This window comes from Bufo gargarizans, chromosome 3 (assembly GCF_014858855.1).
Source record: "Bufo gargarizans isolate SCDJY-AF-19 chromosome 3, ASM1485885v1, whole genome shotgun sequence".
Lineage (NCBI taxonomy): Eukaryota > Metazoa > Chordata > Amphibia > Anura > Bufonidae > Bufo > Bufo gargarizans.
This window is the reverse complement of record NC_058082.1, coordinates 263,036,657-263,059,354: the sequence shown is the minus strand read 5'-3', so window position 1 is coordinate 263,059,354 and position 22,698 is coordinate 263,036,657. Positions and strand designations below refer to the sequence as shown.

General features: G+C 42.8%; 1 protein-coding gene across 1 annotated transcript in view; it reads left to right on the top strand.

The window, feature by feature from the left end:
• Positions 1-22,698, top strand: part of CASTOR2 (cytosolic arginine sensor for mTORC1 subunit 2) — a 164,096-nt gene that overhangs the window by 130,059 nt on the left and 11,339 nt on the right. Inside the window, exons 3-5 of the mRNA XM_044284693.1 lie at positions 7,451-7,644; positions 10,190-10,322; positions 14,960-15,083. Coding sequence (XP_044140628.1) covers positions 7,451-7,644; positions 10,190-10,322; positions 14,960-15,083 — 451 coding nt within the window. The remainder of the gene's footprint in view (positions 1-7,450; positions 7,645-10,189; positions 10,323-14,959; positions 15,084-22,698) is intronic.

Here is a 22,698-nt window from a genome sequence, read left to right as displayed (position 1 = left end):
CAGAATGAGCCGAGGTTTAATTAAATATATAAGTTACAAGTTTTACTGAATCTTTTCCCACAAATCTATGTATTAATCTGCTTAGCTCTTCTTGCCCTGTAACATGCTGCCTGCATATTACACTGCATGTTCATGGAGGCAGGTTCCCTTTAATAGTGAAGATTACATTGATTACAGTCCTACACAGGTTTTGTAGTGGAGATGTGATTAATTGATCTTAAGTAATTTTTGGTTACTGAACACGATGATGACTTTTTAAAAATGTGATACTGGTTCTTGTTTGGAAGTTAGAGAGAAAAAGGAAAGAACGTTGAGGGAATTTATCAAGCTATTTACTTCACTATTGTGGCATTAAAAAAATACAAATTATGCCGGGCGCCACTTTTCTAAAGGTGTGCGGCTAAGTGGGAGGGGGCGGGACCTACCAAGAGCAGCTGGGTTTACTATGTACTATTACGTATCTAATAGCTCAAGTCTACGCCTCTGTCTGGTGAAGATTTGAGTTTCTGGCGCATATAATGCTGGAGATGCGTTCCATCTACCTTTGTAACATATTCAATGACTGCTATATCCTAATGAAAACGCTCCCCGAGTGAACCGCACTTTTAGGTTATCCCGTGACTTATGTAAAAAATGACATCAGACATCATATAGTACATGACAATCTCTTACTAGCAAAGCTAGAACCAGCCCTGTACCTCACATGGATCCAGAGATCTCCTCAATCATTGCTCTGCTAGATTTATATCAAGGGGCGTGTCCATTCTGCTTGAGCTAAGGAGGCGTGTCCATTCTGCTGGACCTCAGAGGGTGTGTCTCAGCTCTCCCTATCACAGCTCAGGAGGCAGTTGAAGGATGAAACTGAGCGTGTGCGGACATCTCGGTGTGACGGACAAAAATAAGAAAAAGAACAAACAGCAGGTGGCCCTATATAGATACATTTTACTGGATAACTTAGTAGCTGTGCTAAATGTTTAATTACATGCAATTACTAAAGTATTCAGACCCAGGTGCTGGTTTGAAAACTAGAATATTTTTTTGTGGGACAACCCCTTTAATGGGGAAGATATTTGATTTAGAATAGAGGATATGCAGTCTCAGACATTTTGCAGCCCATTTTCTCATATGCTGTTAGAAGTTCATCTACAACCTGATGGAAATTTTCAACTTTGACATTTCTTAAACTAGCTGACACAATTCTGAATGCTTTCCATGTTTTCTGTCGCCGACCCTCAACCGCCACTGAAATTTTTTAATTTTTTTTCATGCGTTTTTAAAATGTTTCCCTCTGTAATTTCCAAACAAGAAACAATCTCGCATTTTCAATGTCCTTTTCGTGTTCATCACCACAAAACTATGTGAAATTACTTAATCAAGTCTTCATTACAAAAAAGTCCTAATATTTTTTTTAGAACCACGTTAATTAGAACGAGATGAGTTTATTTGTTACTTCTAGTCTTGTCTTGTTACGATTACATCAATTGAGTATGCCTAAAAAAAGTTAATGCTAGAACGCTAGTGACGCAGTAGACGGCCACAGAGGTACTTGACAGCCTCTAAAGGCTGCTAGTGACTGTCCTTGCCAAGACTGAGCTCTCCAGAGCACAATTCAGAGTTATCGCAGGTCAGACTGATTTGTGCAGGCAGCCATAAGCTTGTAAAGCATTTAGGCCATTTACTAAATTTTAATTTATACACAATTTGATTTCTCAGGAAGTAGGGCTGCACGATATGGGAATTTTGTGTGATTGCGATTAGGGCCCTAAAAATTACGATAACGATATGCGATGCAATATTTTAAGGGAATTGTGCTAGAGGTCTATTTGCTTGGATTTTCAAGGCAAAAGCACACACAAATTACTAATAATGCAGAAATGTAGTTATGCTTAACTCCAGAACTGAAATGCACAGTGTTTTTCAAAATAAAACATCTTTTACTAAATTAAATAACATATTTGCATTACTGCAAAAGTACAAAATACAAAACTTGCCATTTTCTTAATAGCACTGCACAGAACAGAGAAATAAAATAGAATAAATAGAACATTTGTTCATTAAAATGACGACTTGCCTCCAGCCCCTCCTCCCTCCCCGCACTGTAACTCATGTATCGCCGGCCACGCCGTGCAGCATAGCGGCCGGCGATACATCCGTATCAACCAAGTAAAAAGTCAACCATCGCTTTATAAGACGCACTGCCATTTTCCCCCCACTTTTGGGGGGGGGGGGAAAGTTTGTCTTATAAAGCGAAAAATATGGTAATATAATTGCAGCATTTTTGGGTCGGCCAATTGGCGATATGGCGATTAATTGCGATTGCTTTGGCGATATATTGTGCAGGCCTATCAGGAAGTAACCGCTTGAAACTTTACATTGACATGATGGCAGCAGAGGTCAGAAAAGACAAGTGTCTTTGTTCAGGTGACTGCTCTCTCTCAAGACGCCTCATACATATACATGCTTGGGCAAGCCAAACATACACATATTCTGAATTAATAGTGGCAGTTTAGCTCCTCTAGAACCTAAGGATCAAGCATGTTGAAATTCTTCTGCCCAATTGTCACCCCTGACATTTGCTGTTCATGGAGAGTAAGCCTACCTCACCAAAGTTAGCAAGTTCAGCTGAAGTTAATCTATTGTGCATGGCCAGCTTTACCTTCCTCTTGTACATTAACAGTCACATTCGCAGTACCTTTGCAAATAATGTTGGATGCCCCCCCCCCTCGTAGTTTCCGCTTCCCAATATCCACGTGCTCCCAGTTTCTTATATCAGATATGCATAATCGTATAGCTGTTCCATATCTACAGTATACTGAGATTTTTCATATACCAAATTTATGATCAGTGTCACATAGGAACACTGTTTGGATCAGTGGCAAATCTTTCCATCTATGGTCATGTTGAAGAGGTTGTCTAATCAAAGACCATTCCTTTCAGATTAAAGCTGCTGGATCAGCCACACCTCCCAGTACCCAAACTCTGTATAGCCACAGCCAGCCAGACATTTCCCCTGAAGCTGCTGGAGTGGTGGCTGTTACAGCTTGTATAGCTGGGTTCCCAAGTTGGGAACACCCCTCTGACACCTATATGTCCTAACTGAGAATTTAGAAAGGGGTTATCTGCATGAATGATATAATGAAACTATAGCTGGCCATTAGATGAGTGGGTGAATGTCAACCACACCTGCTGTGACCAGCTGACCGTCTAATGCAGGGATGGCCAACCTGAGGCTCTCCAGCTGTTGCAAAACTACAACTCCCATCATGCCCGGACAGTCTACAGCTATCAGCCTACAGCAGGGCATGGTGGGAGTTGTAGTTTTACAACAGCTGGAGAGCCGCAGGTTGGCCATGCCTGATCTAATGTGTTTAAGGGCCTCCCAACTCCCCCCTAATAGCAGATGTCGGTGAGGAAAACGATTGGGCAGCTTAATTTCAACATGCCTTATGCTTTTGTTCTTAGGGGAGGCCACCATAGGAATCTAGCAATGGCCCTATCCTCATTGAGAAAATATGCACACTTAGCAGAGCATGCATGTGTATAAGGGGAATCTGTCTGCAGACATCTACTGTTTCTTAGTGTATGGCTAACTTTTTTTTGTCATGTACAGTATTCCAAATAGATGTGCATTATTGGGGGATTTTGGTTTTCTGTAAATCTAGAATATTAAAAAGTTGCATGCTCTGGCCCTTTAACAGCTGGGTAGAACACGCACGCCATCCTATGGGTGCAGAGAGGAGAGCAGACAGTAAGACAGTAGGTGGAGAGGCCGAAAGAGACCTACAGCATGGTGCAGGCTGAGCCCACAGGGAAAGGGCAAAGGGTCACTGGTGGCCATGAGTCACCGGCGACACAGCAATGCGGAAGGGGTGAATATTCTGGTGGTTGCGCCCATGGGCACGGACATTACAACCCCTTTGGCTTTTATCGGCTCAGCTATGCTCAGCTTTTCAAGTGTGGAGTTATAGATCCCATATACATTTTTGGGTCTGCACTCTACATGGTCAAAAAACCCAAACAGAGCTGATGAAAGCCTGAGTGGCAGAGCACCCTCAGCAGTGCTTCTTCACTTCCTTTTTCCTAGAAAGGTTAGTTACCCTTTGTCAGAGCCCCACAACTTTTTGACCAGCTTGTGATCTGGATTAGTTTACTGATTCGGGAGGTAGACCTGAATGTCTCAATTCAGTGATAGACTGCGAGCAGAGATTTTAAAATTGGTGAGGTGGTGTGTGAAGAGTCCATCCACAGAAACTACAGATTCGGCATTGGTAACAAGGAGCTTTGTGTCTGTGTCTGTCAGTTTGTCCATTTGATCCTCCCACATTCTGGATGAAAACGGCCCTAAGAAAATATATTATATTCACCTGTGGAGGTAGGGGCTGTTTGGGAAGGCGAACAAAAATAGTCCACAATTACTTTTTTTTTTTTAATCTTATAATTGTTCATTTCTTTTCGGTGTTCAGTTAGCTGGTCATTTATATAATGGGTTTTTTTTTTTGTTTTTTGTTTTTTAAATAACCCTTTCAGATAAAAGATTTCCCTCCTATTGAATAACTCCTCTCTGTAGTCATCCCACTACCCCAGATGTCCGTGCTGACTCCCACACCCGTACTGGAAGTGGACATATCTGCCTAGCAACTAGATCATTTGCTTGAGACAGAGAACAACATGTGGGATGTGGTGCACACAAACAATTTACTGAGCAGTTATAGCGGAGAGAAGTATACTGAAAGCCTTTGTGCTTAAAGGTCATTATGTATGTTTTCAAATTGTATGTTTTGGAGGACAGTACTTGGAAAAGATGTAGAGCAGTTCATAAATGTATGTATACACCGAAAAGTCAGTATAAAAGCATATTTACATTTATTGTGAGCATCCACAGTTTTGATTAATTTTAAAATGAATATCATGTTTTAATATCTCTGCAATCTATTGTAAAATTGACTAAATAGAACATGTCCTATTTTTTGACAGCTGGTATTCAGTCTGTTAAAAAAAAAAAAAAAAAGTCTTGTGAATGCAACCATAGACTGTCATCGTTCTGAAAACGGGTGTGTGACTGCTATCAAAAATCGTTTGAGTAAGGTTGAGTTAGTGGAGGCGCTGTTAAAGTTATCCAATATCAATAACTGCCCCCCATGTGCCGGGACCCTCACAGGGAATATACTTACCCCGCTCCCCACGCCTCTCCTGGTCCCCACACCGCCGCTGCTGCTTCTTTCTCCCTGTGCACAAATGAAAACATCCGGTGTTGGAGGGGAGGGCAGCCAATGGCAGGTGGGGACAGGGATGAGCCTCTCTAGCAGGAGAGGCGTGGGGAGCCAGTATATATTCAGTGTGATGGGCCCAGCACATGGGGGGGGGGGGGCAGTTATTGATGTTGGATAACCCATTTAAGGTTCATTTTATATTTCTAGTTTTGGTAGTGTGTCCTGCAAGCACACGACAGAGTGAAGTGTGTGCCCAGTGAGATAAAACTGGCAACGTTTTACACTGTACAATACGTAAGAATATCTCTACTCCTCGATGGCAGCACATTATTTTAAGCATGTTTAAATTCACATATATTTGGTAGTTTTCACACTTAAAGGGGGTTGTCTGACAAAAAATACAGCTCATAATTTTGAAAATTTTGGTACTTGCACTTATATTCAAAATGCTTCTATCCCCAGATATTTCAGGAAATATGTTAGTATAGCGACACCTGCCGTTTCTGTTGAACAGCCTTTCTCTGTCCCTCAGTAAATGTGCAGACACGCATAACGGACGGGGAGAGAAGAAGGGGTCAAAATTAATTTTTTCGCCCAATCCTTTTCTCCATGGAACTAAACCACTTCCACATGTGTCAGACAGCTGCATTCTCCACTCTCAAAACCAAACAACTAGCCACGTGGGCTTATTACCAAAGTTGACCCAGTTAATCAATTAGCACTATAAAAAAAAAACTTTTAATGGTGTATTAAAACAACTGTGAGCAAAAGAAAGGTGTTTTAAAAATAAAAATAAACTGTTACCCGAATACAGTGTCTGATGATTTTTCTTGCCTGTAGTGGAGATGTGCGATCTCTCCACCACACAGCACTGATACTCCTAGCCCTTCACTGCTGGTCAGTTATATCACTGACTCACTAAGAGATCTGGACTTGTTAATTCGCACTGACTGACATATGAGACAGAAACAGGTGGACAGATCTTAAGGGGACAGCTTTTTTTTTTTTTTTTTTTTTTTTTTTTTTTTAAGTATTGCATTGTACTTATTTTGAGCTAAATATCATTTCTTTCAATTTATCTTTATTAAAAATATGGAATTTATTTTTTCTGTACAGAGCTGAGATTATGTAGCAGCCAGTGGATTTTTTTCTTTTCCGTCATCTGGGGAGCTGACAGGCTCCTTATCTCTATTATAAACACTCATTATAGCTCAGCTCTTGTCTTAGGCTGGGTTCAGACCTGAGCGTTTTACAGCGCGTTCCACCGCGCTGTAAAACGCTCAACGGGCAAGAACCAATGATTCCCTATGGGAATGGTTCTCACCTGAGCGTTTTACAGCGCGTACGAGCGCACTGTAAAACGCCCGACGCCCCAAGAAGTACAGGAGCTTCTTTGGGGCGTCTTGTCGTGCGTTCCCGTACATAGACTTCAGTCAGCGGGAACGCGCGACAATAGACGTTCGCTTGTTCCGGAGCTGCGATTGTAAACCGTGCATACAATCACGCATAAAGAGCGCTCCATCCCAAACGCTCAGGTCTGAACCCAGCCTGACTGTTGGGAATGTGTTTATGACCTCTTAGTAGTGAATGTGAAAGTACCAGTCACACAGTTAGAAAAACAGTTAACCCTTTGTGACAGAATGGCTCATTATTTTTAATAAAGGCCAATTGAAAATATGATTTTTAGCCAAAAAATTAGTAAAATGCAGTCACAAACAAACAAAAATTGCCTCCAAAGGTGTACATAGCATTTAAGGTGTATGGGTACCTTGAAATTTATTTTATGAAAGGAGGAGGAAGTAGCATTTAGTTTTACAGTAGTCCCTATGCAGAGATACTACAGTGAGATGTACACCGCTGAGGCCAGTCAATTGCTGTATACCTCTATGTCACTGCTGCTGCCTTGTACACAAACATTGTGAGGAAGATCAGAGCAACAGTGCTCAAGATGGGCTGATTATTTGGGAACATTTTGTGGAATCTGGGAAGTTTTCACAGGTCCTTTAAAGAAGAGAGAAATGCCTGGATTTTGTATTTTCTATGTTTAGTGTTCTTTTACATCACTTGCATTGAAATCATAGCCATATGCTACGGAGTCCAATTCTACTGGTTACTAGAATTTCCTCATTGGGGCATTTTTACTCAGGCTACAGTATCTGAACAATAAATGCATACCTGTGTTCCATTTTTTTTTTTTTTACACAATTGTAACAGTTTTTTTCTTTTCTTTTTCTCTATAGAACTACCATCTTCAGAACATTTAAGTGTAGCAGATGCAACATGGTTAGCCCTTAACGTGGTCTCAGGAGGAGGAAGCTCCTCCAGCTCCCAGCCAATCGGAGTGACCAAAATAGCAAAATCAGTCATAGCACCACTTGCAGACCAGAACATCTCTGTGTTTATGTTATCCACTTATCAAACAGACTTTATATTGGTAAGACAATTGTTTTCTTTTAATTATCATTTCTATTCTTTTCAATAATTTTTTTCCATTCAGATATTTTTTTGTAACTAAAGTAAATCTTGCATAAAAAATAAGAGACCTTCACTTTGGTAGACCACTCTCCAGATGTATACATCCATGTTAAAGCTTGCTGAAGTTTTCCTTTTCATGCATACTACATAATGGTATATAGAGATGTATAATTTATGTATTTTATTCAGCATCGATGTAAAAAAATCTCTGCCTAGGATTGATTCTAGGTAGTCTGCCCTCTCCTATCTACTGTAGGTTTATTAAAGTTTATTAAAACCTACTGTAAATGCCCTTTAATAATTTTTTTCTAATATACTTTATTTATTATGTTGATTTCCATGCAGTATAGGCACCTGAAGTTCAGGTCCCTATTTCGCTTTGCAGTCTGTTCTCCCGTGAACTGCAGTGTATGGGAGTACGGCTTCCCCTGTAGCTGCACTGAGCACTGTAAAGACAGGGGTTCCATAGCACGTTGCTGCTCATGTCTATACCAGCACTGGTGTGCTATGCCAGGCTTTAGTAGAGCGAGCACATACAGAGGAGTAATGTGCCATGCTGAGCTCCTGCACTTCGCCCCGCTCGTTCCGCTCAGCTAAAGCCTAGCAGACTGGTGCAGAATCCAGCAGTGTGGAGCCAGCAGGCACAGGGTGGGAGTTCAGCAGAGCACATCATTTATCTGCCTGTGCCCGCTCTGCTAAAGCCTGGCCTGGCATAGCACATCTATGCAGGGCTTTAGGTGAGCAGTGCTGGTACAGACAGGAGCAGCTACATATTATGGAGCTCCTGCCTATACAGCGCGCAGAGCGTGGCAGGGAAATCCGTAATCCCATACACAGCAGTGTACAAGAGTACAGATTGCAACGCGAGATAGGCACCTGAAATTGCATGGAAAGCCCAAAAATAAATATGTATTGGAAAAAAAATATTTATGGCATTTACATTAGGTTTTAATAAACTTTTTGTGTTTAGGTAAATTTTAAAAATACAAACCTGGGAGTAATACTGCAGAAAATATACTAGAATTGTGGTAACAGATCCCCTTAAAGGGATTGTGCCACCATTAAATATTTTAATATAATTTAGCATGAAAATATAGTTACTTCTGTAAGTTACTTTCTGTTACAAAAATGCTCTCTTTGTGAGATGTTCCCTTTTGTTCATTATAATGGTGCCTGCTGGTGTTTAACCTTTATAGTAATGTGCACGCCTACCTACTGAGGTGGTCGCACGTGCTCAGTTCCTACCTAACACTGGCACCAGATGGATCTACTGTTAGAAGCTGTGACAATTGCAGGGAGAGAGCTGGAGCAGAAGAGACGCCTTCCTGAGCTGCCAGCTTGAAATAAATCTAGAAGAGCAATTGGAGCAATGAATGGGGAGATCTCTGGATCCATATGAGGTACAGGGCTGGTTCTAGCTCTGTTAGAAACAGATTGTCATGTACTAAACTATATTTGATTTTCACTTTTTACATCAGTCATGGGCAGGGGCAGACTGGGAACTTAAAGTGGCAGGTGAAAAAAAAAAAACTAAAAGCAGCCCCATGTTGTAGGTGGGTCCAAACTGACAAAAGGCATGGCAACAAAAGTAGGGGGGGGGGAAACAATACTGCAGTGCAGAACAAAATACTGCCCCAGCAGAACCAGATACCTCAGTGCAGCACAAAATACTGCAGCCCATGCCACAGTATGAAGCTGTGTCATCATCCTGAGGATGACAATATAGTTGAATTCAGGAGTGCACCTGCGGCCACTGGCTAGGTGTGCAAGTGCCTGATGCTCCTACATTAATGCTGAGAGCCTCAGATCTTTATGTATCTGGCCTACTGCCATGAGGAGGGCTTGTTCAGCCTTCTGGGCATTGGCCCACCGGGAAATTTAAGAAGGAAGATAGATTTTTCCTTCATTTACCTCTTCGTGATCGCCAGCATTACCTGAATTTGTGCTACAGTAGCTTTTCAGAGGGATCAAAATAGACAGGCCTTGCATGCCTATGAACCTGTCACTGGATCACTGGTTGTCCTTCTTCGGACTACTTATGGTAGGTGCTACTAACCATTGAATACCATAAACACCCTACAAGATCTGCCGTTTTGGAGATTCTCTTACCCAGTTGTCTAGCAATCACAATTTGGCCTTTGTCAGAGTCGCTCATGTCTAGTGTTGAGCGAACTTGTGTTTTCAAGTTCGGCGTACAAGGGTACGGTTCGGGTTAGGGTTATCTAAGAATTTCATTATGGATTCCACTACCACGGACCATTAGTTATGGTCCGTGTTAGCAAACCAATAACGGAATTCTTAGATAGCTCGAACCTTGTACGCCGAACTTGAAAACATAAGTTCGCTCATCCCTACTCATGTCATTACTCTTGCCTATTTTTCCTGCTTCCAACACACCAATTTCAGGAACTGACTGTTTACTTGCTGCCTTATATATCCCACCACGTGCCAGTCTTATTCTCTGAATAACAAAAAGCTGACTGTTTATTTGCTATGTCTTTCAGGTACGTGAGAGGGATCTGCCTTTTGTAATGCACACACTGGCTGCAGAGTTTACCATTTTGCAGGTGGTGAATGGAGAAACTGTAGCTGCTGATAATCTTGGAGTAACAAATGGATTTGTGAAACCTAAGCTTGGTATGAGCCATGCAGAAAGGGGGTAATGGGAATTGTGGTAATACAAATTGCAGCATCTGTATAGAAGGACAGATATGACTTTGGATAGATATGTGGCAGATAGGTCATAGTTCTGTATATTGTAAGTTAAGGGCCTCTGTCATCGACCACTTCCATAGAGCAAATCCAGTCCAATGTGTTCTTATCCTTCACAACTCTCTTGACTTATTCAGCCATTTTCCCTGCACAGCTTTGAGTTTATCGAGTAGCTGGTTCTTAATTTTCTCTCTGCTCCATCAGGCAGGGAGCTGACAGGATCCTTATCTTTGATCTCTGACCTTATAAACACTCATTATTAGGGATGAGCGAACTTCAAGTTTTGAAGTTCAAGTTTGGGTTCAGGTATATGGTGAATTGCATTGTGGATTCCGTCACCACGGACCATAATGCAGGACTCCTGCATAACAAAAACTGGACTGATCCGTTATGCTGACCATAGACTTCTATTATGACGGAATACATAATGGAATGCCTCTAAAGGCATTCCGTTATCATTTCCATCATTGAATTGCGTTATGGCCCGTGGTAACGGAATCCATAACGCAATTCACTATATAGGCGAACCGCAACCTGAATTTTAAAACTTGAAGTTCGCTCATATAGCTTAATTATGATCTTGCTGATACGAATGTGGCTTAAATAACATGAACACTAGACACATGAACACTAGTTAGAGATCATCTTGCAGTGTAATACTGCGGCTGATTGCCCAATAAACGAGCAAACGCTTGTTCATCGGGCAATTCAGATTTTTAAGCACGTTTAAAAATCAGCACTTGTCAGCGGCAGATCATGCTATCTAATACCGATCTGCCACTGGAAAACCACTAGATGGCCTGGGGAGGAGTGATGTCATAGTGATAGCTCCTCCCCATGCTGCGGAGGAGATTGCTGCATGTAATAGCAGTGGTCTCCTCCGCTAGCTAACAAGCGATTGCCAGGAGGGAACGCTCCCCTCCCGACAATCGCTTGCTGATCTTCCTGTCTAATACAGGCATTAGTTTTATGACCTTTTAGTAATTTAGCCATAAGGTTTATTAGATGACGGCAAAAAGTGAAAGTACAATTCACACAGCTAGAAAAAACGGTTAACCCTTTGTGACAGAACGGCTAAATATTTTTAATAAAGACCAACTGAAATTTTTTTTTTTTCTTAGACCAAAATGAGTAAAATGCAATAATAAAAAAAAAATGCCCCCAAAGATGTACATAGACTTTAAGGATGTACCCATGTACTGCAGTGTTTAGGGTTAAAAGGGGTGAATTAATCTAGTGCTGGAATATGGGGTCTGCAAGGACTGTTTACATTAACTTCCTGCACACTGATTGTCAGGTGCCTGTGGCCCTGGTCCTGGAGGTGTTTGGCTGCAGTGGGTTCTTATGTCCAAGTTCACACCTGAAGGTTTTCCAATTAACCCCTTAACGCATGTTTACATACATGTATGTCATATGGTTTAAGGGGATGTATGGAACAAGCTCCCTTTCTCCTTGTGGACTTATTGTTATGCCTTCAATTTAGTCAGGTTCATATATTTTTGATTTTAACCCTTTAAGGACCAGAAAAGTACATGTACGTCATGGTGATCGGGCAGGTGGAGGAGCTGGAGTCCGGCAGTCACTGATAGCCGGACCCCTGCTGTATGTGCCAGCATTGGTGAAATCCCCAATGCCTGCGCATTAACCCCTACACGGCCGTGGTCAGCTCTGACTGCGGCACGTGCAAGCTTCAGACATGTGCAGGGAGGCCATCGGGTCCCCCCGCTGCTGTGACGGGGACCCGATGGCAGGGAAGGCAGCCCGAGCCTTACTTAGGCATCATCACTGCCTTCTGGGACAGCCTGACTTCAGACCTGAACTGGTCCTTATTTAAAAAATTATTATTAAATTTTTTTAATGTCAAGATTTGCTTCGAAACCTTCTAACGTTTCTAAAAAATAAAATGGTATTCACAAAATGATCCAAGCATGAAGTAGAGATATGGGAAATGTAAAGTAATAACTATTTTGGAGGTATTACTATGTATTATAAAAGTAGAGAAATATAAATTTGCTAATTCTTCCAAATTTTTTATAATTTGGTAATTTTTTTTAAAAATAAAAATGTTTTACTCAATTTTACCACTGTCATGAAGTACAATATGTGATTAGAAAACAATCTCAGAATGGCTTGGATAAGTAAAAGCGTTTTAAAGTTATTACCACATAAAGTGACACATGTCGGATTTGCTAAAAATGGCCTGGTCCTTAAGGTGAAAAATGGCAGGGTCCTGAAGGGGTTAAGGTACCTTCCTGTTTAGCTGTCCTCCAGATAGGTTTTTGTTACTGAAATCCTTTTGTAGATTTCACATTGTTAGGCCTCATGCACACGACAGTATTTTTTCACGGTCCGCAAAACGGGGTTCCATTGGTCCGTGATCCGTGACCGTTTTTTCGTCCGTGGGTCTTCCTTGATTTTTGGAGGATCCACGGACATGAAAAAAGTCATTTTGGTGTCCGCCTGGCCGTGCGGAGCCAAACGGATCCGTCCTGAATTACAATGCAAGTCAATGGGAACGGATCCGTTTGACGTTGACACAATATGGTGCAATTGCAAACGGATCCGTCCCCATTGACTTTCAATGTAAAGTCAGGAGTCCCTTTTATACCCTAGGATCTGAGTTTTCTCCAATCCGATGGTATATTTTAACTTGAAGCGTCCCCATCACCATGGGAACGCCTCTGTTAGAATATACCATCGGATTTGAGTTACATTGTGAAAACTCATATCCGACAGTATATTCTAACACAGAGGCGTTCCCATGGTGATGGGGACACTTCTAGTTAGAATATACTACAAATTGTGTACATGACTGCCCCCTGCTGCCTGGCAGCACCCGATCTCTTACAAGGGGCTGTGATCAGCACAATTAACCCCTCAGGTGCCGCAGCTGAAGGGGTTAATTGTGCGTATTATATCCCCCTGTAATAGATCAGGGGCTGCCAGGCAGCAGGGGGCAGACCCCCCTCTCTCCCCAGTTTGAATATCATTGGTGGCCAGTGTGCGGGCCCCCCCTCCCTCCCTCTATTGTATTTATAACATTGGTGGCCAGTGTGCGCCCCCCCCTCCCTCCCTCTATTGTATTTATATTATTGGTGGTAGTGTGCGGCCCCCCCCCCTTCCCTCCCACTATTGTATTTATATCATTGGTGGCAGCGGCGTTCCGATCGGAGTCCCAGTTTAATCGCTGGGGCTCCGATCGGTAACCATGACGCTACTGCAGTCCTGGTTGCCATGGTTACTTAGCAACATTAGAAGCATCATACTTACCTGCTGGCTGCTGCGCTGTCTGTGACCGGCCGGGAGCTCCTCCTACTGGTAAGTGACAGATCATTAATCAATGCGCCGCACAGACCTGTCACTTACCAGTAGGAGGAGCTCCCGGCCGGTCACAGACAGCGCAGCAGCCAGCAGGTAAGTATGATGCTTCTAATATTGCTAAGTAACCATGGCAACCAGGACTGCAGTAGCTTCCTGGTTGCCATGGTTACCGATCGGAGCCCCTGCGATTAAACTGGGACTCCGATCGGAACTCCGCTGCCACCAATGATCGGGGGAGAGGGGAGGCCGCACACTGGCCACCAATGTTATAAATACAATAGACGGAGGGAGGGGGGGCCGGGGGGTCCGCACACTGGCCACCAATGTTATAAATACAATAGAGGGAGGGAGGGAGGGGGGTCCGCACACTGGCCACCAATGTTATAAATACAATAGAGGGAGGGAGGGGGGGGGGGCCGCACACTGGCCACCAATGTTATAAATACAATAGAGGGAGGGAGGGAGGGTGGGGCCGCACACTGGCCACCAATGAAATTGAAACTGGGGAGGGAGGGGGTCTGCCCTGGCAGCCCCGGATCTCTTACAGGGGGCTATGATACGCACAATTAACCCCTTCAGGTGCGGCACCAGGGGGCAGTCATGTACACAGTTCGTAGTATATTCTAACTAGAAGCGTCCCCATCAGTATGGAAACGCCTCTGTGTTAGAATATACTGTCGGATCTGAGTTTCCACGAAGTGAAAACTCAGCTCTGAAAAAGCTTTTATGCAGACGGATCTTCGGATCAGTCTGTATGAAAGTAACCTACGGCCACGGGTCACGGACACGGATGCCAATCTTGTGTGCGTCCGTGTTTTTTCACGGACCCATTGACTTGAATGGGTCCGTGAACCGTTGTCCGTCAAAATTATAGGACAGGTCATATTTTTTTGACGTACACGATACACGGATCACGGAGGCGGATGACAAACGGTGCATTTTCCAAGTTTTCAACGGACCCATTGAAAGTCAATGGATCCACGGAAAACGGAACAACGGCCACGGGTGCACACAACGGTCGTGTGCATGAGGCCTTACACTCATCACCAGAGAGTTGATTTTGTATATTTTTATCATCTTCTATGAATGCATTCTGCCACTATTATATTGTAATTTTATATTTATACGTCACATACTATTTTGTTGCATTATAATCCCATAATTACCATTTAGAGATATAATTCTTTTGTTTTGTATATCTTAACCTTACTTTGTCATTTCTGTACTGCTTAATCTTTTAGTTCAGAGGCCAGTTATCCACCCACTTTCCAGTCCAAGCAATATGTTCTGTGTTACCAGCCTGGATCCCTATACCCTTCCAAGTGTGACTACACTCCTAATGGATGTTATGTTTTACTCCAATGGGTACGTACCTAAAATACTTGGTTGTTGACATAAAACATCTGTACTGCATTGTGGTGTGTAAAGCAAGAGCTTTACTGAGACTGCATTCACCAAACCTGCCCATGTCCCAATAGAGCTTCCAAAGGGATCAATACAGTGCTGTATGTGATTTCATGAGGGGTATCGTGAGTGACATTAGTCTGCAGGATTTCCTGCATGATCCTGACAGTCTTATAGAAATCCTGTCGAGAACAAAGGGGTTAAAGAGGACCTGTCACTACAAAATGCAATGCAATGCAATCGGAAAGCACATATTATAGAGCAGGAGAAGCAGAGTGGATTAATATATATTTTAGTGGGAAAAGATTCAGAACAACTTGTAATTTATACATTTATATCTTTGCTTTTCTCATCTCCTGTGAACAGCATTGGCACAGGAGGAAGGAGTTATCAGTGATGGCATTGTGTGTATGAGTGTGCATAAGAGATGGCTGTCCGTTACTGATCGCCCCTCCCTCCTGTACTGGTGAATTTTTTTTATAAATGTATAAATTACAGGTTTTACGGAATCTTTTCCCACAAGACTGAGGGCTGCTGCGGACAGGACACAGCAGGGAGGTTCCTGCTGCTGTCACTTGTCGTACATCTTGTCACAGAACTGTTAGGAGGGGGTCATGAGCTCCTGGGACACGGAAAGATTTCTTTATATGTAACATGATAAAAAAAATAGGACCAATTGAGTAGAGAATGTGAATTTTTCTGTATTTAATGTAAAAAACATTAAATGTGAACAGTGTCTACTACTCTTTGGTCAGATAATGATACACAAAGATCTTTCTTTTTTATTGCGGGGGGGGGGGGGGGTAAAATAAAAGGACATTAGGGTACAAATAAAAGACATACTGTATGTTATCATGAGGAGAACACATCTGCCATGTGTATTGTGTTGATATCAAGAACTGAACCAATAGCTTTCGTGTTACAAGACAATCATAGTAACCTCTATGTTGCTATGCTTTTAAAATGCAGATAACCCTGCCTATTTACCTATGGATCTAATTGGATAGGTGCGTGCCTGCTTCAGGACCTGGGGTGGACTGGGAACTTAAAAGGACCCTGAAAAAAAAAAAAATACTAAAAGTGGCCCCATGTTGTAGGGCTGTCCCAGCAGAACTATATACCATGGTGCAGCACAATATATTGCCCCAAAAGCGGTCCCTCTATGGTGGCCATCGGTAGATGCCATTTGCTGTCCTCCTCCAGTTGTCTCTGATTAAGGTATAGAGCAGGGGGCTTAGGAGATGAGATGCGAGCCACAGCAGCTCAATGCAGGTGGATACGTGTTGTCACTGGCCGGGTACATGAATACCAGATTCTCACAGCATTAATTACCACTCATTATATACCTGACCAGCGGCAGAGAGGAAGGCTTGGGTGGCCCCCTGGACATTGGCCCACCGGGAAATTTCTCCTGTAATGGTCTATGGGCCCCTGCTCGGGACCATCCTGTATGGCCTAAGGCAGTGGTGGTGAACCTATGGCACAGGTGCCAGAGGCGGCACTCAGAGCCCTCTCTGTGGGCACTCACACCCTGGAAAAAGTCTGTGGTGTACCAATATGCCTTAGATTTTTTTTGTCATTCATCAGCGCAGGGCACACTATGAACAGCACAGGCAGCGCACTGAATGTAGGCAGGTTATTATAGATAATTGATAAAGTACATGGAAGATATACTATATTGGACTGTAGTATTCTGGTTAAATTGCCGTGTTGGCACTTTGTAATAAATAAGTGGGTTTTGGGTTGCAGTTTGGGCACTCGGTCTCTAAAAGGTTAGACATCACTGGCCTAAGATGACTCCATTTCAATGGCTGCCATATAATACTAAAATTTCTTTGCAGCAGCTTCCCCTAGCAAAATCAGCTCTTTAATACGTGTTATAGGACATAATCCTTTCAGGGGGGTCTCCAATCTGATTGAAAGAAGTGGACACTCTACTCGGCTGCAATTGTATTAGCCGATCATTGGTATAGACATTTTTAATATATATTTCTTACAGCTTCAGCCCAAATGTCCCTGGCTGAGTCCCAACATGGCCACAGAGGGGCACGAGACCAGATCCGTTGAAACAGCCACCTACATTGAATAATACTGCACACAACACGGGGAGAAAACAAAATTTTTGTACTTGCCGTAAAATCTGTTTCTCTTCCGCTCAATGGGGGACACACCCTTTTTGCGCCTGTGTGGTTCTGGGTTTGAACACAGTGTGAATTTGTATGTTGCTGCTCCTACTGCTTTTGCACTAACTGATTTAGCTTAGCCCCTGTAGGAAGGGTACAGTTGAAGGGAGGAGCTCACACCTTTGTGTGCTTAGTGTCCGCTTCCTAGTGGCAGCAGCTATACCCATGGTCAAGTCTGTGTCCCCCAATGATACGGAAGAGAAACAGATTTTACGGTAAGTACAAGAATCTAGTTTTCCCAAACTCTGGTTCGGTTCCAAGTGGTACCTTGGAACCGAACCCGAGTTCGGGAAATGTTTTTTTACAGTACAAATTAATTTATTAAGTTATTGTGTGAAGTCTCGCGAGACTTCGTGAAGCAATAACTTCAGCTTATCGGAGCTAATACATTCTAATACTGTACGGAGATCCTGCTCCTTACAGTATTAGAACAAAGTTTTATGCGAACCGACTTTGGATGTTTCATCCGAAGTCGATTCACTCATCCCTAATTGGAATGCTGCTTCCCACCATATAGAAACATGTTTTGTAATGTTTCTTTTTTTTTGCTTTAGAACTGTTTAGATGTTCTCAAAAATTAACTTAGAAATGGACTGGCTGTCTGCCAAGTAAAACTGAAGCAAGTACAGAGAGGAAAATGACAGCGAGGACTGTAACAAGTAAATTATCTTAAAAAAATAAAATGTACCTAAAAAAACTTACAAGACAAGCTTGTTTTCTACCAAAAATTGGCAGAAGGCATTTAATGACAATAAATTAGTAATATTTTATGAAATAGAGAGGTATAATGAGCACAGTTTGTGGACAGACTGAAGAAGACTGCTGTATGTTTATCCACACACACAACTATTTCCATTAGACAAAGATGAAAATATAATACAGAGCAGTTGGGACTAATGCCATCTTGTATTAACTGGGCATTCTGTCCCCAGCCTTTTCTTAAAAAAAAAAATTAATAATGACATGTTGTGTTGGGCAGTACGGAATATTGAAAGGGAAAATGTCTATCAAGATATGTCCAAGTCATATCGGTCTTAAAGGGCATCTGTCAGCAGATTTGTACCTATGAAACTGGCTGACCTGTTGCATGTGCACTTGGCAGCTGAAGGCATCTATGTTGGTCCCATGTTCATATGGGCCAGCATTACTGAGAAAAATTATGTTTTAATATATGCAAATGAGCCTCTAGGAGCAGTGGGGGTGTTGCCATTACACCTAGAGGCTCTGCTCTCTCTGCAACTGCTGAGCTCTCTCTACTTTGATTAACAGGGCTAAGTGTGGTGACGTTTTGACTGCATGGTTCGGTCAGTCACAGTGGAAAGGGCGCAGCAGTTAGAGAGCAGAGCCTCTAGGTGTAATGACAACACCCCCGTTGCTCCTAGAGGCTCATTTTCATATATTAAAACATACATTTTCTCAGCACTGTGGGCACATATAAACATGGGACCAACACAGGTGTCTTCAGCTGCCGAGCACACATTCAACAACTCAGTCAGTTTCATAGGTATGAATCTGCTGACAGATGTCCTTTAACTTGTAGCTAGAACAGTGGACCCCAACCAGTGGCTCAAGATCAAGAGCAATATATGGATCTCGGGCTTCCTCAGCTGATGCCGATAATGTTGTACACGCTCAACCTACAGTAAGTCACAGTACTGCTTGATACTAGGTTCAAAACCATCACTACACTTCACAAGTAGATAATGCTAGGATAAACATATAAAAAGTCAGATGTTTAATAAGTTTTTCCCTTTCAATATTTAGTGTGAACAGCACCTGAGTTGTTTTGAAAGGGACATACTAACATTTGAGGCATACCAACCCTGACAGAGGCTAGAAGGGCACTCTCTTCCTCCACTGGATAAATGGTGGACCACATTTAGAATATTTGCCGACACGCGTAAAGTAAATCGAAATGTGAACAGACCCTAATTTAAAAGATGCAATTAGGTTTTTGATGAGCACTTTTACAGTAAATGGACACCTAAACATTTTTTGTTGTGTGTTATTCTAAAAGTACAGACTGTATTTGGTGTCCTTCTTCTACTGCTGCTGTAACGCTCCACTTTTCTGAAAATACTTTCCGCTAAACTATAGATGCGTACTTACCAAGGTGAAAACCTTGCCTCTGGGAACACCTAACTCCACCGGGAACACCCATGTTTGGGTGGGGCTATAGTTAGCTTCACTCATTTTTGGCCCAGGACAACCTGAATTTGCGAGGACTGTCTCAGAAAACCAGGGACTGTCCCTGCAAATGCGGGACAGTTGGGAACTATGTAGCTATGGGGAGAAGTATCAAAACTGTTGGAAAACTGTTAGTTTTGTCCCCCCCAATGACTCAAGGGATCTATATATTTATATATTAGTAAGATTGGCCACTGCTGTTTGTTATTAAAGGGATTGTCCACTCTTGTTATGTTGATGGCCATTAATATGTAATTGACAGTGTTCAGATGCTCTTCACCCCAGCAGATCAGCTGTTTCAGAGTATCTCTGGCTCAGAAAGTCAGCATCAGAGCAACTTAGCTCCATCTATTGTGTGAATGCAAACAGTGCTGCAGTTACAAGCTGTGTAGTGTCTGCACCAACTTCGGGTACTGAAGATGCTCTGAAAAAGCTGATCAGCGGGGATACAGGGTGTTGGAACCCCACATATAAGATATTGAAACTGTTGGCCGGCGGTGGTGCATGGTGTGGGACCCCTGCTGATCAGATATTGATGGCCTCTCCAGTGGATAGGCCATCAATATAAAATGAGTGGCTTACCATATTAACGCCTGGCACTTTGAGCAGAGGGGCACTGTAATTCCCAAATGTGTTGCTTAATGTTTAATCTATTACTTCATGGCTGGTCCTAGATGTCATCACTTCACATAAAGAAAACTAAAACTGTTCGTAGATGTGAGATTTTCAGCAAACTATTGCATGTCTATGGTGAGTGGCAGACAACCTTTTCATTGTCTGCCATGGAGGGGAAACTGGGAAACAAACTGACTTGGTAGGTTAGTTTCACAGTAGCTTTACACATCTCCAGCAGGCTGTTCCGGCAAGGAGCAGTCTGCTGGAGATGTCTGGATCCGGTACTGCAGGATGCTGACACCCGCCCCAATGACTATAATAGGGACAGGGGGAGATCCGGCCGCAACCCGGCAAACATGCTAAGAATCAGCCAGACGAAAACTGCTGTGTTCACCCGATTTTCGGCATACATGTTTTACAGGTGGCGACCGGATCTCCTCCGGTCCCCATCATAGTAAATGGGGCTGGACAGAATTCTGGCAGTAAGGGATTTGGCAGGAAGTTCCTGGCCGAAACAGCATGTTGGATCTGCAAAACGCAGGTGTGAAAAAGGCCTTAGCAGAGTAATCTTTACTTAATTAGAAATGACACTGCATTGTGCTTGATCATATGAATTTGATGACTATTAGTATGGCTACAATGGGTGAACCAGGTGTGCATGCAGTGCAATCTGTGGGCAGCATGGTATGGAGCAGGAGTAGCTGAGCAGCTTGATGTACAAACTGGATTCCAAAAAAGTTGGGACACTAAACAAATTGTGACTAAAAACTGAATGCAATGATGTGGAGATGGCAAATGTCAATATTTTATTTGCAATAGAACGAAGATGACAGATCAAACGTTTAATCCGAGTAAATTTATCATTTTAAAGGAAAAATACGTTGATTCAAATTTTCACTGTGTCAACATATCCCCAAAAAGTTGGGACAAGTAGCAATAAGAGGCTTGAAAAAGTAAATTTGAGCATAACGAAGAGCTGGAAGACCAATTAACACTAATTAGGTCAATTGGCAACATGATTGGGTATAAAAAGAGCTTCTCAGAGTGGCAGTGTCTCTCAGAAGCCAAGATGGGTAGAGGATCACCAATTCCCACAATGTTGCGCAGAAAGATGGTGGAGCAATATCAGAAAGGTGTTACCCAGCGAAAAATTGCAAAGACTTTGCATCTATCATCATCAACTGTGCATAACATCATCTGAAGAGTCAGAGAATCTGGAACAATCTCTGTGTGTAAGGGTCAAGGCCGTAAAACCATACTGGATGCCCATGATCTCCGGGCCCTTAAACGACACTGCACCACAAACAGGAATGCTACTGTAAAGGAAATCACAGAATGGGCTCAGGAATACTTCCAGAAACCATTGTCAGTGAACACAATCCACCATGCCATCCGCCGTTGCCAGCTGAAACTCTACAGTGCAAAGAAGCCATTTCTAAACAAGATCCAAAAGCTCAGGCGTTTTCACTGGGCCAGGGATCATTTAAAATGGAGTGTGGCAAAATGGAAGACTGTTCTGTGGTCAGACGAGTCACGATTCGAAGTTCTTCTTGGAAATCTGGGACGCCATGTCATCCGGACCAAAGAGGACAAGGACAACCCAAGTTGTTATCAACGCTCAGTTCAGAAGCCTGCATCTCTGATGGTATGGGGTTGCATGAGTGCGTGTGGCATGGGCAGCTTGCATGTCTGGAAAGGCACCATCAATGCAGAAAAATATATTCAGGTTCTAGAACAACATATGCTCCCATCCAGACGTCATCTCTTTCAGGGAAGACCCTGCATTTTTCAACAAGATAATGCCAGACCACATTCTGCATCAATCACAACATCATGGCTGCGTAGGAGAAGGATCCGGGTACTGAAATGGCCAGTCTGCAGCCCAGATCTTTCACCTATAGAGAACATTTAGCGCATCATAAAGAGGAAGGTGCAACAAAGAAGGCCCAAGACGATTGAACAGTTAGAGGCCAGTATTAGACAAGAATGGGAGAGCATTCCTATTTCTAAACTTGAGAAACTGGTCTCTTCGGTCCCCAGACGTCTGAGTGTTGTAAGAAGGGGAGATGCCACACAGTGGTGAAAATGGCCTTGTCCCAACTTTTTTGGGATTTGTTGACACCCTGAAATTCTGATTCAACAAATTTTTCCCTTAAAATTGTACATTTTCTCAGTTTAAACTTTTGTTCCGTGATTTATGTTCTATTCTGAATAAAATATTAGAAGTTGGCACCTCCACATCATTGCATTCAGTTTTTATTTACGATTTGTATAGTGTCCCAACTTTTTTGGAATCCGGTTTGTAGTTTTGGGGGAAAAGATACAGTATAACTTGTATTTTATACATTTAGGCGCATATTTAGGCTACTTTCACACTAGCGGCACAGACCTCCGGCAGGTTGTTCCATAGGGTGAACAGCCTGTCGGATCCATCATGCCGCTAGTGAACGTGTGCCCCCAGACTGTTGCTCCGTCCCCATTGACTATAATAGGGGCGGGGGTGGAGTTCCCGGCGAGGCACGGCAAGAGCCTGCCGGAATAAAACTACGACATGTCCGACAATTATTCCGGCAGCCTCTCGTCGTGCCTCG